Source organism: Priapulus caudatus, unplaced genomic scaffold (genome assembly GCF_000485595.1).
Source record: "Priapulus caudatus unplaced genomic scaffold, Priapulus_caudatus-5.0.1 Scaffold119, whole genome shotgun sequence".
Lineage (NCBI taxonomy): Eukaryota > Metazoa > Priapulida > Priapulimorpha > Priapulimorphida > Priapulidae > Priapulus > Priapulus caudatus.
In genome coordinates, this window is record NW_014577180.1 from 701,469 (window position 1) to 718,672 (window position 17,204).

General features: G+C 40.8%; 1 protein-coding gene across 1 annotated transcript in view; it reads left to right on the forward strand.

Moving 5' to 3' along the window:
- Window positions 1-6,123, forward strand: part of LOC106805585 (acetylcholine receptor subunit beta-like 1) — a 6,253-nt gene extending 130 nt beyond the window's left edge. The window contains exons 2-5 of the mRNA XM_014807238.1: window positions 1,396-1,440; window positions 1,602-1,711; window positions 2,661-3,606; window positions 5,471-6,123. Coding sequence (XP_014662724.1) covers window positions 1,620-1,711; window positions 2,661-3,606; window positions 5,471-5,713 — 1,281 coding nt within the window. The 5' untranslated portion in view covers window positions 1,396-1,440; window positions 1,602-1,619 and the 3' untranslated portion in view covers window positions 5,714-6,123. The remainder of the gene's footprint in view (window positions 1-1,395; window positions 1,441-1,601; window positions 1,712-2,660; window positions 3,607-5,470) is intronic.
- Window positions 6,124-17,204: the final 11,081 nt, after the last annotated feature.

Genomic DNA, 17,204 nt, shown 5'->3' on the forward strand with positions numbered 1-17,204 from the left:
CGCACGGCTTCTCTCTTGAGCCAAAGGGAACCCTCATTAATAACGAATACTTATATTATATATATAATATACATTTATATAATATAATAATAATAAATATATATATATATATATACTATATATATATATACTTATATAATATATGAATATAAATAGATAATAAATAATAGGGAAGGAGTGTGACTTCACATAAAGATGCGAAAATTGTCATTTACTATCCTAGAATACCTGCGAATTTATACGTGTAATCAACCAACTGTGAGGTCAAATCGTATCACAGTACATTCGCTAGCCATCGTGTGCGAAAATCCGTTTGTTCGCGTCGTATACACCGCAATTCCGGAAGCTAGAAGACTAAAACGTACGGCAGCGATTCTCGCATTCTGTTGGCATGCAAAACGAATCCATAACCCGCCTAACTTGAAACAATAGCAGCTTACCTAACAAATCGTGCGCACTCTTGTGCCCTCGGCGGCCTGCTGTGTGGCTCGCTGGGAGATTGGAACATGGACGCTGCTGCTGATGGGCGGTGCGTGCGTGCGTGGGGGCACACGCAGCTGTAAAATAGTCAATAGATTAGCTCGCAGAGTGTTGCGATCTAATGTCGCATCTTCCAGCAGCCACACGCAATCGCCGCAGGGCAGCAAGAGTGCGCAAGAGTCGTTAGTAGCTGCCTATTGTTTCAAGTTAGGCGGGTTATGGATTTGTTTTGCTGCCAACAGAATGGAGAATCGTGTCGTACGTTTTAGTCTGTATCTCCGGATTGCGATTTCGGAGGAGACGATTTCGCACGATGCTAGGCGAATGTACTGTGTACGATTTGAACTCAAGTTGGTTGAGTTAGGTGTAGTAAATCGTAGGTATTCTAAGGCTAGTAAATGACGAATTTCCCATGTTTATTGAACTCACACTCCTTCCCTATTTATCTACTTCTGATATATATATATATATATATACATATATATAAGCAGACAATGCGTATAGTTGCCAGTTGCGATAGCTAGATACAGAGACCGTTGGCATGACGATATTTAGTCTCATGACTAGTCCTAGTCCTTACTGTTTATCTTAGCCCATTGGAGCAAAAAAACATTACGATCGTTTGAACGTATTTCCACGTACTAGCATCACATAATCATCTGGTCATGTAGTAATTGACCATACTTCGAGGTTTCCCAGCGACGCTTTTATATGTTTTTTTGCGCCGCGCCGGTTACATTTAGAAACATGGTTTATCTGAACGCATCAGTCGGCATGCAGCGATTCGAGGAAACGTAAACATTTAGTCTATATTGATAAATGATGACGTATCAATGATCAAAGAGACTACCGATCACGAGTGTGACTGATACAAGTGTGAAACACGTGTTACCTAATGTTCCTTGCAATTTTCAGAATGAACAAGATCAGGTTGTGAAGACGAACGTATGGTTAAGACACGTGAGTACAATTTTATAGCTGCACATTAGTATGTCCAACGTTAAAGTGATTGCGCTGTAGCAATCATTTAAACTATATTTTATCACACTGCGTAGGTGAGCATTGCTGTATTCATCGGTCTTATTTATTCCCTACTACAATTTTGTATGTTGCTATTTTAGAGCTGGTATGACCCTAGTATGGCATGGAATTCTAGCGAATACGGGAACATTAAAGTCATTCGTGTACCGCCGGAATACGTATGGCTGCCTGACATCGTTCTACTGAACAAGTAAGGAAATTACATACAAGCGAGAACGAAAATATGGTCTTTAATATTCAAATTACTTAGAATATTCTTATATTTACCCCATCTTATAATTATTATCCCCAAAATAAATCGAAAAAAAGAATGTTGAAAATTAGGTCTCACCTATTAGCAAACATGTTACTAATTACTCCCATATTAAAATTACCACAGGTTTGTGCTGTTATTGCATATCAAATAGCAAATAATGCAGCCACATCATTCCTAAAATTGGCAACCACCAGACAAAGGTGTGACTCTTTTGACAATATCTGTGATGTAGTGGTTCTAGACTGGTACAGCGTCTCTATTACTTACTGCCAGTTGTCATTAGCAAGGTGTATGGACAGGGTTTCGCTACAAAAACTTGGCATCATTATGCATAGCTTCAACAAGAAGTCAACAAACAAATTTCAATCGTTGCATACCTTGGTAAAGGTAACTATGTACGAGTGTTCTGAGACATTATTAGCCTTACTGCAGTACTACTACTAGTATTGTAATGGTCGGAAAAGTTACGATAACGAGCAGGAAGACTGTTTGAAATTATTGTTATCGTCCACGTGCATATCAATTTATTTTTTATTTCTTTACTCATTTATTTATTTATTTATTAATACATTCATTTATACGTTTATTCATTCATGATCATTCATTCATAAATTCATTCGTTCGTTCATTTGTTCGTTCGTTTATTATTTCATTCATTCAATCAATCATTCATTTAATAATTTTTACTGTTTTACCAATTGTGTACGCCTATCTATTACCTATATTTCTCTGTGTTGTGACATATGCGCAATTTCTTAATTCGTACACAACGTTTATTTCCGACGCCATTGCGATTAATTTGAGACAGGGCACGACTTCGACAATCTGTTACGCGACTAAGATCTATATACGATTAAATTCAAATTCTTACCTGTTTATACAGCGCTGACGGAGTGTACGAAGTGAGCGAGCGAGTGCGCGTGTTAATATACAGTGACGGAATGGTTGAGTGGATCCCACCAGTGATCTACCAGACATCGTGCAAGATCAACGTGCAGTACTTCCCGTTCGACCAGCAACTCTGTAAGATGAAATTCGGCTCGTGGACCTTCAACGGCGAGCAGCTCCGTCTCGGCTTTTACTACAACCTTCCCTACGTCACCATCAGCGACTACGTGAAGAGCTCTACTTGGGACTTCATCGACGGACCCGGTTACGTGTACATCGACGAGACGACGTCGCCGTCGCGCACGGAGATCGTCTTCGAGCTACACATACAGCGCAAGACGCTCTTCTTCACTGTGAACCTCGTCATCCCATGCCTGCTCATGTCCATGCTGAGCGTGCTCGTCTTCTACCTGCCGCCCGACTCGCAGGAAAAGGTGACGTTGTCCATATCTCTGCTCGTCGCTATCGTCGTGTTCTTGCTCGTCGTCTTCAACCTTCTGCCGCCGACGTCGGACACGATTCCGCTGCTCGCCAAGTATCTCATGTTCACGTTCCTGACGAACGTCATCACGATGGCGATATCGGTGATCGTCATCAATTGGAACTTCCGCAGTCCGACGACGCATCGCACACGTAAGGTGCTGCAGACGATCTTCGTCGAGTGGCTCCCGCGCTATCTCTGCATCCGGCGACCTTCGCTCGACCACGACGATGTCGAGTCGACGCAGAACGCCAACGGCACGAAGTCGAAGGCAAACTACATGGACGTCGACAACCTGCATCATCCAAAGTGCGACAAGTTGCACAAGAATCACAACTTCGGCGATGACAGCTACTCGACGTACAGCTATCTGAATGAGTTTGCCGCGGAGATGAGGAACGTCGCGGATGCTGTCGAGGTCATCACGGAGAACATGCGCACGACCGATGCGATCCTTGAAGTATGCCTGTCTCGCCTTGTATTACACCACACGTGCGTCCACAGTGAGGTGTGAGCGTGTGCCTGCGTTCGTGCGTTCGCGTGTGTGTGTGCGTGGCTGCGTGCGTGTGTGTTTATCTATTAAGTCTATGCATCTATCTACATGCGTGCATGCGTGCGTGTGTGCTTGCGGGCGTGCGTGCGTGCGTGCGTGCGTGCGTGCGTGCGTGCGTGCGTGCGTGCGTGCGTGCGTGTGCCTGCGTGCCTGCGTGCGTGCGTCCCTGCGTGCGTTCCTGCGTGCGTTCCTGCGTGCGTTCCCAGATTTAGTTATTTTACTCGTGCCGTCATCGTCACGTGTAAAGTATTACGTCCAACGAGATCTATTACTCCGCCAGGGGCTTGGCGGAGGTTATTCTTTTCACCGGCGTGTGTTTGAGTGGTTTCTGGGTTTGTGGGTTTGTGAACATGCACGTTTTAGTTCACTTCCGCTAGTGCGCTAGCTATGACTTACAAACACGCAACCACCAGCTAAGGGGCAACCACAGTCCTCCCCCACCTGCACGCTCGCACTCAGCGAATATCTATCTATCAATCTATACTATCTATCTATCTATCTATCTATCTGTCTGTCTATCTCCCTAAGGCAACGCAGGCACAAGCAAGCAGCGAACGGAAGCACGCAAGGCATGGTTTCTAAGTATAATTATTAAGAACTTTAGTACAGTTAAATTGTTCACAAATAGGTACAATTAATGCGAAGCGTAAAACTCACTTCAAACATATAGTCCAATTTGCCCTAAATTTGAAGAGCAAAATAATGCATTACAAGGTATTACAAGGCATTTTATATAGAAATGAATGTACGTGACAGAAAATTGTATAGTAGTAACAAGATTTTGGTATTACCGTCTTCGTATCAAGCAATATTTTATTATTTATTTATTATACCTTGTTCTTTTATGCGTTTTTGGGGTTGCGCTCTAATAACTGTTGAGTCAGACGATGAATTTACACAATAACGTATTTCTCAACTAATATATTTGGTTAGGGATATATCGATAACCACAACTCATTTTGGTGTCTCGCGCGCATGTTTGTACACTTAAACACACGTCTGGGCAAAATACATACATAACATCATGCAACTGTATGTGCATAAAGGTCCGTGTGACCTCGGTATGCTCAGTAGTCGCCATTGCTGACGTCCACGTTATCAGCTTCAGCTAGACACGGTCGGTAGCTTCGGATAGCTTTATTCAGGAGTTCTTGCGCTTCCCACGACCTATATGTCAACTACATGAGCCATGTATCCATACCGGCCCCTATCCACCTTCGTTACAAATTACAAGTTACAGATTACGTTTTGGTGGTGATCCGGATCCAATTAATTAATTAATTAAATTTTTAGGATAGGTCAGAAATTGGGTAACTTAGCAATGGTGATCCGGATACAATTAATTATTTAATTAATTAATTAATTAATAAAAAAATTCACTTAATTAATTAATTAATAAAAAAATTCACTTAATTAATTAATTAATAAATAAAAAATTTGCAATGAGAGAATTCAGCTGCCTTGGCGGAGGTCTGTGCTCTCCGAGTGCTCTAGTTTTTATCATGCACTCACCGGCTTGCTTCACATTACATTGATGATCTGGGGCCTTCAGAATGGATGAATTCATAGCCTACATATACACATTGGCTCTACAAACCGACGTCTATGCATGAAATATACGAAATTAATATTCGTTTTCCCATATGTTAATAATTGTTTACCCGACATATTAGCCCTGCGCAACCTTCCAATTTTTTGCCAATAGGAACTCGTATAGTAACCTGGCACGCGCGATGTGATTTCAAGCGTGTTTTTTCTTGTTTTAATTTAGATTGAAGACGATTGGACGTATATATCCATGGTAGTTGATCGCCTCTTATTGTATATATTCTGCATCGTCACCGTGGTGGGCACGCTGTATATCATCTGCACAGCGCCCGGTATCCGAGACTTCGTCGATCAAGATCAGAGGCTGAAGGAACTCGGGAAACTTGTCGACGATGTGTTGAGCGGACTTTCCGACGAAGAACTTGCACCGTATTTCATTTACAATTCTTCGAAGATGTACGCCTGAATATATATATATATATATATATATATATATCGTATGTTGTGTGTAGCGCATTACAATTGTGAATCTCGATCGTAAAAAAGCTGCAATCGGCGAACTATATGCGGAAGTTTTATTCGCATTATTAACGGATGGTTTATAGGTCGTGATTTGGTGCTAGTAATCCCGCTAGTTATGCTAGGATGCCTTAGTAGAAATTACATTATTTTGATGAAAGATAATGTGAAATTAAGCAAATGAACACATCATATAGCGTCCTGTAAAGTGCATTTTCATCTGCAAGTATTAATTGTATCCGTAGGTTATACGTTATGTATGTGTCTTACATTATAAGCATTGGAATATATGTGTTATACTATATATTGCACGTACTAGTGTATTATTTTGGTTTAATAAAATATATTTTAACAATATTCCAAGTTTTAATAATATAAATCGATCATGTAGTGGCTTATTACAAGACAATAATTTTAAAAAGTATCATACCAGCGAGATTTGACATTTTGAGCAGTGAGCCAAAGACGAGCTGAACATTGGTCCTGAATATGTATGAAGTGTAATTTTGAGTTGATGTTGTATTATGCCTTTTTGCTGAAATAGCTTTGGATGGGTGGGTGGGTAGATGGATGAATTGGTTTGTATGGATATCAATATATAGACCTACAAATAAACTTTGCTCTAACCCCAACAGAACACAGTCTCTAAATCAAAACATGCCCCTCATTGTACCACCTGACAGTTATATATTACGCTTTTTTTCACGTTTTATTTTTTTATCTCAAACGATATTGGCTATACGGGATTTAAAGTTAGTAACGAAAATAGAGTTCTTGCTCTATTCTCTATATAGTGTGTAGCCTTCTCCATTAATGTAGTGGCCTTGAAATGCATATGTCATGGCTATTTTCGGTGTAAATACAAGTGGTCCGTTTTGTGTATATTTAGCAAAACCGTTTAGACAAAAAAATATGGAAGAATATTTGAGTTAAGAAAATATACGTTGTGCCTGGCAATGTAACTCTGGCTACTTCATGTTTCCTAGGATAGTATAGTTGCCAACAGAAAACGGTTATACCTTATACGAAATGAAATCTCCAGTCACGCCATCTATCGACACAAAGAAACTAAAAATACGTGGCCAACAAATAGAGTTGAACTACTTACCTATTTATATGATATGTAGTGTATATAATCTGCGTTCCGCATTGCGGATTCCATGTTTTAGTAACAACCCGCTATAGTCTAGGCTCTGGGGGAGGGGGGTCGTGTACATGACTCTTTTAGAGCAAAACCTTATATTTTCTCATTCCTTATGGTAAGACTCAAAAAAAGTTTGGGTAACACCTCCGGGTCAAGTACGTTTTTTTCTGTACAGCCCGTTATGTGATTTTCGGTTAGGCGCCAAAGTGAAAAAATGACAATATTGACGTTTCAGAGCATAATTCTTTATTAAGCAAGCATAAACTTTCAAATTGCACTGATGAATTACATTGAATAAGTATTACTAACACCTTTCCAGCGTAATTTGTTGGCATAAACATTGTTTCATGGTACGAAATGGCTACATTTTGCTCAATTTTAGCCAAAAAATAGCAAAAAATCTTGGTCACTTTGAAAGTAGCTTTAGGTATGATTGCTTTTCACTCGCCCAATATTGTAGCTAGAGGTGCCAAAATTGGCCCAAAGTTTCCTTATTAAGTGCTCTAAGTGACCCACAAGTGCTGTTGTAACTCAGGGTCAACCCTACCCCCCAAATAGCAGCCTTTTGCGAATTTCGTCAAATGACAATAACCCCTTTCACTGCGGGTCTCGGCCGTGGCCGGGACATCGTGCATGACTTGATATGCGGGACCCGGCTGACGCCGGGTTGTTGCCATGGTTACATGGTAGGGGGTGATGGGACATTTGAAATTCGGTACCCGTATAAGGGAAAGGCTCTAAATCATTCATCTAAAATTTCAAGTCGATCCGTATCTCCTCTGCACCTTAAGGAGGTGTACAACAGTAAGCAGTTCGCCGAAATTCGGCACTAGAGTGCAATAATTTGCATTATGCACGCAGGGTAGATGCCTCGTGGACGTCTAGAAAGCATTAGAAGTAAAATTATTCGTGTTGTGTAATTGTGCCATTCCAGCTAGTAGCGTAGCCATGGTCGCCGGTCGGCCATTTTTGTGTATGAAACGGGATCCGACTACTCTGTAGAAATTCGCATCATAGAGTCGGCAAATGTTTCGAGCGGAGCATAGAGCACAAATCTGTAGTTATTTAACATGAATAAAGTGTATGTTTTGTAAGCGCAGTAACAGTGTGCGTATTTTTAATTAATTTCTGTTCGATGCTTATTCAGGCCTGCAGCCTATGGACGCCTTCTACTGTTGTTCAACACCTTAAGTACACCAATTGATCGTACGTACGACACTGTGGCGATCTTCTGAGAATTTTTAGATTTTATTGAAGCGTAGCTACGGGCGGTGGAGGAGCAAGCATATACTGTACTCTGTAGTAAGTTTGCACTTTATTTGCGGCACTATAGTCTGTATTTTATTATAATAAATCTTATAATAATTGAAGAGTGAGATCTTCTAATATTACTGTGGAACTAACTTTTAAATTGGAATAAATTTCAATAATTCACACAGCGGAATTTGGTTGTTTACTAGTTGTTTGAAAAAAGTCATATATTATAATGACAAACCCTTCCCCCAACAACAAAAATTCAGAACACTTTTTTGCAGAAATAGAAAGAAGGACACTTCAAGTATAATTCCTGAAAAATTAGGCTGATATATTAAGCGGTTTATTTGACATGATTTTTTAAAACGCATATACATGAAATTTGCTTCGTTGCAAAAAAGTATTCAGCACACAGGGGCGAACATGTGAAAAAGTATTCAGCAGTAAAAGAGTTTGTAAGTGACCTAGGAAGTTGATTTTTGTGGCTACATATAGGTTTTTGACACCAAGGAAGTTAAAAGATGAATTGAATGACATAAAGGAAATTAAGACATGAATTGTCCCATAGAAAGATGATTGAAGGATATAGATGCATCATAGAACTGTACAGGTGGACGCTTTCGTGAAAAATAATGCCTAGGTATAACCCAGTTAAAGTGATGCAAGTGTAACTGAAATGATATGGAAGATGGCCAAATATGGAGCACTGGCCGCGCATAGAGGAGAAGTGAGCGCGGCAGAGGGAAAAGAAAAGATAACATGGTGGATCCGTGCGCCATAATGAAAGCCAGCGCACGGATCCAAAGAAAAGACTAGGTGACGGAAAGTGTTCTTCCTCAGGGTGGCATGTGCGAACCGCCGCAGTATATATAGTCTATTTCACGCAGCTGTGCCCTATTTCCCAGTCCGCTGCGCCTTGATGAACAGTACTAGTAGAGTCCACTAAGCATTTGCACGCGTTAACGAAGCCTGCCAAAGGCGGTGTCACAGACGGGGCGGTGCCCCTGCATGGTTAATTCGTGAGTGATAACACTGATATACACATCGGCTCCCCCCCTCACATCGGCAGTTAGGTGATGTCCTTTTGTTTGACAAAGTCCGGGGCGGTGGGAGGGTGAGCGACTTTTTTGTTTGATGTGTGAGGGATTGGCGACTTGTACCTACATATAAGATTTATTATAATAAAATACAGACTATAGTGCCGCATTTTACATGCACCGATCCAAAGCTCTGGGGAAGATCAATATACATAAGAAAGAGAAGCTAACCTGGAAAACAGTCATATATATTTTTCGATTGATAGTTACAGCTTCAACACCAATTTTCTGTGGTATAATACAAACAAATGACAATATTTTTTTTTTCTGGCCTGCGCCTCTTTCTCATGTATATTGCTATTCCTCATAACCACGACAAACTACGGACAACGACAAACTACGGAGAGCGGTCTGCGATGTCTGTTTGTTGCGATAATGTGTAAATGCTGTCTAACCAATGTGCGGCTTCAAAATTAGTCAATTAATTGTTTTATCGAAGTTTGTTGATGATATGCGCAGCCCGCAAGCAGTTAATAACACTGCGATATGTTTGCAGTGATATTGCATGTGTTCCACTTCGATGAGTGATGAACGGAAATATATTTTGAAGAGAGAGACAGAGAAAGAGAGAGAGAGAGAGCGAGAGACTACCCAGCTATGAAGGCAAGAACCACACGCACCCAACTTGTTCTAAGCCAAATAGGATGCTTTCTGTTAGGGGTGGTAGAGGGGGAGAGGAATGGGGAGGAGGGGTGTAAGGGGAAAGAAATGGGAACGAGGGGTAGAGGGGGAAGGCCCAGCGAGCTTGTGAGAAGAGGTGGGCAGTGCTCCGGACTGCTGGACTCTACTGGACCGGTTTAGTAATATATTAGAGATTTTAGTAGCAGATTCGCTTTTAGGATCGTGCGTTGCTGTAGCGGGTGTTATAGTTTATACCGTTTCTAGTTTTATCTCACGAGAGATGGCGCTAGTGGGGTATCCCGCAATGAACCATTTGTGTGTACTCTCTGCGATGACAGTTCTAGGAAGCGAAAACACCAGCGCGCCCAACAATGAACAATCGCGTTCGAACGTGATTGTTTTTAGCAGCCAATCAAGTGTAGCAACGAAAGCTAGGAAAACCGTTGGAGTGGTTGGACACCGGACAGTGTGCAGCTGTACGCGCAACTCGTACGGCGTTCTAAAATCGTTAGCGAAAATATACGCTGCCGGGCAGCGTAGTGAGCGTACAGAATCGCTAGTGTGTCCTAGGCTTCACTCTAGAGCCCTGGTTCCCAACCGGAGGTACTAGTACCCCATGTGGGCACCAGCGAACACCACAGGGGGTACCTGGGAAGCCTCTTAGACAATTTAAAAAAAAGTAGTGCTATATAATAATCAGCGGGTGATTCAGGCACATGGTCCGTTTTCCCGGACAGTCACTGGTTATATGAAACCTCATTGAAGCGCACGGAGCATATGGTGAGCGTCTTCCTATCTTGGATACGGACCGATCTAAGTGGTCTGATTGAATACTGAGCGCTCTCGGATTATCATTCAGTTTAGAGCACAATACACCCATTGACAGTTCTGCGCCTATGTTCTGCGCCAGTAGTTTCGCATCTCCGCGAGAGCCCGAATGTGCGAGTAAACTCCGCCATGTTGTTTATCTCGATGCGTTATCTGCCTTGCATACGCAGGTCGCTCATCTTTGTGTCGAAGAACAGTGCACGTAGCAGGGAATAGAGCACCGATAATGGATGACCTGAGTGACATGACACTTGATACATTTAAATTATGGTCAATGCATGCTCTAAAAGTCTTTCTTAAGCCAATACGATCCGTTTGAGCAGCCCTTCACACTACACGTTAACGCCATTGTTCGCGCATTTTACTCGCGCTTTCTGGGACGGAAACTCTTCCCGACCTTTGACCTTAGGCTTAGCGCATGCGCAGTGTTAAACTGTCAACCGATGTATGCCGCCTAAAAAGCGTAAATACAATGATGATTATGTCAAGCTTGGATTTACATGTATAACTGGTAGTGATGGTGTTGAGAAGCCGCAATGTTTCTTGTGTTGAAAAACATTTTGTAATGATTATATGAAGCCGACAAGAATGAAGTCGCATTTCCAGACCGACCACCCTCTTCACGTCAATGATTCGGCTGATCAGTTTCGTCAGAAGAAGGCTAGATTCGCGATTGCCGGTAAGCTGACGACGGGCCACGGGTTCGTGCCAACCCAAAAGCCGGCCCTTAAAACGTCTTATCGTGTGGCCTATCGGATAGCCAAAGTGAAAAAACCTCACACAATCGGGGAAACCCTGATCAAGCCATGCGCCCTGGAAATGGTCCAACTCATGTGCGGCGAGCAGCATTGCAAAGCTCTTGAAACCATCCCACTGTCGGATAATGTCATCAAACGCCGCATCGATGACATAGCGGACGACATACTCGTTTCGGAAATCAAAGCCAGTCCGTACAAAATCAGTATACAATTGGACGAGTCTACAGACTGCGCTCAATGTAGACCGTTGCTAGTATTTGTGCGATATATGCATGAATGTGACATAAAGGAAGAATTCCTTTTCTGCGAACCCTTCGTCACCACCACAAAAGCAACGGATGTTCTGGATCTGGTTACCACATTCATGGACAACCACAATATTCCAATGGATAAGCTGGGATCTATGTGCACTGACGGTGCGCCAGCGATGCTTGGCAATAAGTCTAGATTTTGTGCGTTGGTCAAAAGGTAACCGTAACCATTTACCCACTGTGTCGTATACCTCCATGTCCAAGCATCTAAAAGTCTACCACAGGATTTCAAGGGCATTATGACGAACGTAGTCTCGGTTGTGAATTTCATACGTAGTCGAGCTTCGAACCACAGACTATTTCTAGCCCTTTGCAAAAAGATGGGGAGCGAGCACTAAGTTCTGCTCTATCACACCGAGGTGCGATGGTTATCCCGGGGACGTGTCTTCACAAGAGTATACGAACTTAGAAAAGAAATTGTATTGTTTTTGCGCGACAAAGGTAATACGCTGCATGAAAAATTGAGCGATAATGACTTCATTACCTCACTGGAATATATGTCTGACGTATTCACATTGCTCAATGAGCTCAATACTTCGCTTCAAGGCTGTCAAGTTACACTCATCGACGCGCAAGAGAAGATAGCGAGCTTCAAACAAAAACTACAGCTTTGGAAACGAAGCGCAGCCAGAGAAAACTATGCCAGTTTCCCAACTCTAGACAGCTGTTTGGAGGAAATGGACGATGGACAGCTATCAGATTCCGTATCCTCATCAATCAGTAGCCACCTTGAAAGTCTGGCCAATTCATTCGATGGATATTTTCGAGATCCCGTCAAAGAGCAATCCGCGCTGTCCGAAATTGGATCCGAAATCCGTTCCTTTGCGATTTGGACTCTATTGAAGATCAGAATGTGTTCAAAGAGGACCTCATCGACATTATTCCTAAACAGCCACTGAAGCGCCTCCTAGAAACAACGTCACTAACTGAATTTTGGTGCAGTCAGCAGATACGCGAGGCCTTACCCGGCTATGGCTCCAGAAGCTATTTCCGTTCTAGTTACGTTTGTAACCAGCTACCTGTGTAAAGCAGGCTTTTCAACGATGGTTACAATCAAGGCAAACGCCCATAACTGCCTTGACATCTGCAGAGACATGAGAGTCAGTCTGTCAAAAACTGAACCGCGGTTCAAAAAGTTAGTTTCTGCCATGCAGCAGCAGTCTTCTCATTGAACTGTCGTTTAGTGCACAGTGCGCTTGATTGGAAAAATTCGCCGTGCGACTGCATTAATCTAATATATATTTGAGTTCGTATGTATGTATGTATGTATCTTCCCTATAGGCGGCCAAACCGCCCAAGCGATCTGGATGCAATTTTCACAGGGGCATCTCTTATACCCGGGGAGTGTTCCTAGCTGGAAAAAACCTGCCAAACCGTCAAACTCACCGAAAAATCCGTGAAAAACCCCTCAAACACAAAAATCGATCACTCATTCCAGCAGCTGCTGGTATTGTGAAACCGGAACCGATACTAAAACAGAGCACTACCAGGAACCTGTTCAGAGGTTACGACTGCATTGTTTATTAAGAGGCTTTGAAATGAGACACAGAATGAAGATAGCCGCCCTTGAACACAGCAAATGAAGGCGGAGTGTTATATTACTACTCGTGTCTCCGTATGAGGTTCAGAGAAAATTTAAGATATTCCTTCAGGTAAACTATTTACATTTAGTGGCGATAAGAAGCTCACTTTTTAAAACAGGGATTGAAACACCAAAACCGAGCAACTAATTAATATCTCTAACCTCCAATCAATTTATGCCTCGTAATTACTAAACCAAATCGTATTACCCAATTCATCTAAGAACACCTTAATTGACCATTTTTACAACTACACGCAATGACTCAACAGCAGTTATACAATCTCTGTATAATTACGACAGAAATTTCAGACGCATGTTTACCGAATTTTATTCTTGTGCAGACATAATAGACGTAGATCAAAAAGAGAAAATCGTCATACGTTCAATGAGGCGAATTTATCACGAAATGTTTGTGTATGCAATCTATCTCTGTCGGCCTATCTCGTCTCTTATGCACCCTTATCAAAAGATTTGGGGCACAATAATTTATTCTTCGGCCTCACACCGGAAAGTTTAAATCAAAAATAAGTGTTCTTAATAATCGTATCGAGATTTTGGGTTCGAAAAAGCGTACTCTACTGCACTAGCTACAGCCTGGAAATCTTGATAACTTGTTATAATGCATTGAACCGATGTGCATACTTGCCTGCCATTTTCTCTGGACGCTTTCGCAAGCTTCGATACAGTTAGACCACAATATAATTACTGCACAAAACTGGAACATTACGTATCAGAGGTGCTGGCTTTAGATTTTTTTCGACTCATACTTAACTAAGAGTGCGTTAGTCACTATACATTTATATATTCATACAAATCAACTTGGCTGAGATCGAACCTGGTGGGTGTCCCTCAAGTGATCTACCCCTAGCTAGGTTCCAGCTACTCTTTCTTATTTATGTTAACGATCCCTTCCCAATGCTATCGATCGAGGTAATCTTAAGCCACCAGATCCTTTTTGCATGATTACTAACCTATTTATGACAAAAAAAACAGTGGGTGATCTGTCAATCACTTAGTAAATACCCGGCGAAATTAAAAAAAATAGACGACGCATTATATTACCCGTGGTATATGTCGAGCAAAAATTGCAAGATGTCTCAACAGGTTATTCGGAGATATCGAGAGGACTGTAGACAGCTGGATGATTCTAACAAAGAGTCTGCTTTACTTACTATAATTATTCTCTGTTTTATCCGCTATCTAAACGATCAGAGGCAGTGTATAACATGGGGGTGCAATTCACACCATTTTGACAAGCACGACAGCCAAAAAAAACTACACTGAATACCGTCTAAACGAATGGAGCTCAAAAATAAACTTGCCAAACTTATAAAATTTGGCTCGACTGGGCGAGACCCTGCAACCCCTTATTTCGCAGCGCGAATATGTATTTACCCAAACTAATCGATAAATGTAGAGTTAGGTAAATTTAATGTATGAATTAGTAATACAGGGACTGCCTCCCTGAATTGTTTGCAAGCTACTTTCAGAGAACTTCTGATACACATCATGGTACCAGACTAGAAGGCAGCAACTAACAATTTTTCTTATCCGCTCGAGAGTAATCTACAAATATTGTTTTTTAAAATCCGCATCAAATCTGCAGGATGCAAAAACTTTTGGACTTCATTATTACAATTACTAAACTTACGCTAGGCACTACGCAATTAAAAAGTTAGCTATGCGTACCAAGGCACAATCATGATTCACAGTACCCTCCCTTCATGACTAACATACATGCCGACCTAGTCAATTTGTGATTCTCATGTTGTTTATTCTAATATTTGCTTCTATGTGTTGTTTGAGTACATTTAGTATGATTGTCTTTCTTTTTTATAACATTTAATCATTACATGCAATTGTAATATAGGCATTCAAGTTATCTTGATTAACCATGTAATAATTCTATGTACTTGTACATACTGCTTACTGTACTTCTTGATACTGATTCTCTTGCATGTTAATTATTAATTGTCAAAATCTAACGTATGCTAAAGTCGTATATATATGCTTACAAATTCATTATTTTCATCTTATGTTACCTGCTTTTATACATATTATTGATAGGACTTACTATTCTTTATTAATTGCTAATATTTGGCCATTACTCACCTAATATTCCAGTTCACGTCTTTGACCTTCTGTTTTTGTTATTATATTTGATTAGTTTTTCATACATTGAAGTCATGTCATCTGACAATTAAATAGTAAAATATATGCTCGACCATAAGATAATATTCTTTATTGAAGCATGTAATATTACGATAAATACTGTACTTGTACTGAATACTATATATTTATTATTAATGGCTGTCCACATATTTGTTAGTGAAGTATAGTCAACTGTCATGTCTAGCTGCTTGTTCTATATTCCCAAATTATGTTCAATTTTGCTTTTTGTCTTTATTGATTATCATACCATAAAACCAATTTTGTCTCATATATTTCTCATCATACATCGATATTGTTACGACAGACGCCTTTAACTTAATTAATTTCATCTAAGGTGCTGACTAAGATACCGTGATGGTCTTGTCGACCAATCCTTTACTGCACGGTTATGTGATCTATTTGTTAAAAAATCATCTGTATCTTGTGATATTACAAACTGATAAAAAACCTTATCTTATCTGAGTCTTATCTTATCCAAACACGTGGTAACGTACTATTTTATCCCTACAGGATAACATATCCGCGCACACTACTACAGCTACTGTACGCGCCACTATAATAGATCTGCATTGTCATATCACACTACTTTTTACGCTATTTCTCTGGTACCCCTTCGCCACCATAAGCAAAATGAAAGAACCAACACTGATTGTATTGTCCATGAATATTTTGACATCAAGTTTATTTTTACTAGCTGCGGGTACACCGCTGGCGCGGTAAAATCGTCTACTAATTCATACTACTGAATAATTGAACACAAATAGGAACATTGGTAATAAATCGACAATTATAACATGCACACAATATCAATATTACAAATCAGTCTAATAAGTATAAAAGCATCGGGGAAAACTGTTACTATGACATTTATATGACAGCAGAACCAACTAGAACGCCTGAAGCAGAATCAAAGAATATGGTCAAGATGAGGAAAAAGCTTATTATAACAGCATGGTACGAATGGGTGCCAGTTTTCATTGAAAGCCTGCTGATAGAAGCAATGGTTCATGCGGTGATTATTGGTCTGTGGAAATATGTAGAGAATTGCTGGCGTCTCGAACTGTTTGAGCTCACGGTCACGTCACAGCTAGATCCATTGTCAGATCTAGGATGAATACAAGGAAAATGGGTATATAGATAGATAGAGACAGGCCAGCGAGTGAGCGTCTGTGTCCATTGATTTGTCGTATGAATGTGGCGCGGCCCGCCGTAACTCCATGCACATTTAAATAAAGGAATTTTTCTACTGAATCAGAAAAGCATAGCTTCGAATGTCACAATGAGTTCTGAAATCGTACCATGAATAATAAAAAGTCGATATAATATGATTAGCAGACAAGCCACCGAGTGGCGAGAATTGTGTAATTATAAAAAGGACATGTTTACCTCACTTGTACGCGTGTTTAGCGGTTGATGTTTTGAGCAAGCGCAACCTCTCCAAACTATATGAGACTCATCTAAACTAATATGGAATCTCTATAAATATTAGAAATCAGTCTAAATCCAGAAATAGAGCATGGTCAAAAAACGGTTACGTATTTATATGACAGCACAACCGGAACGTAGAACCCTGAGACAGGTAATAGTAATATGGTGTAAAGTTAAGAAAAATTATCTAACAGCATGCTAGCAATGGGTTGGCAGTTCTCATTTCACAAGCCCTCTTAATAG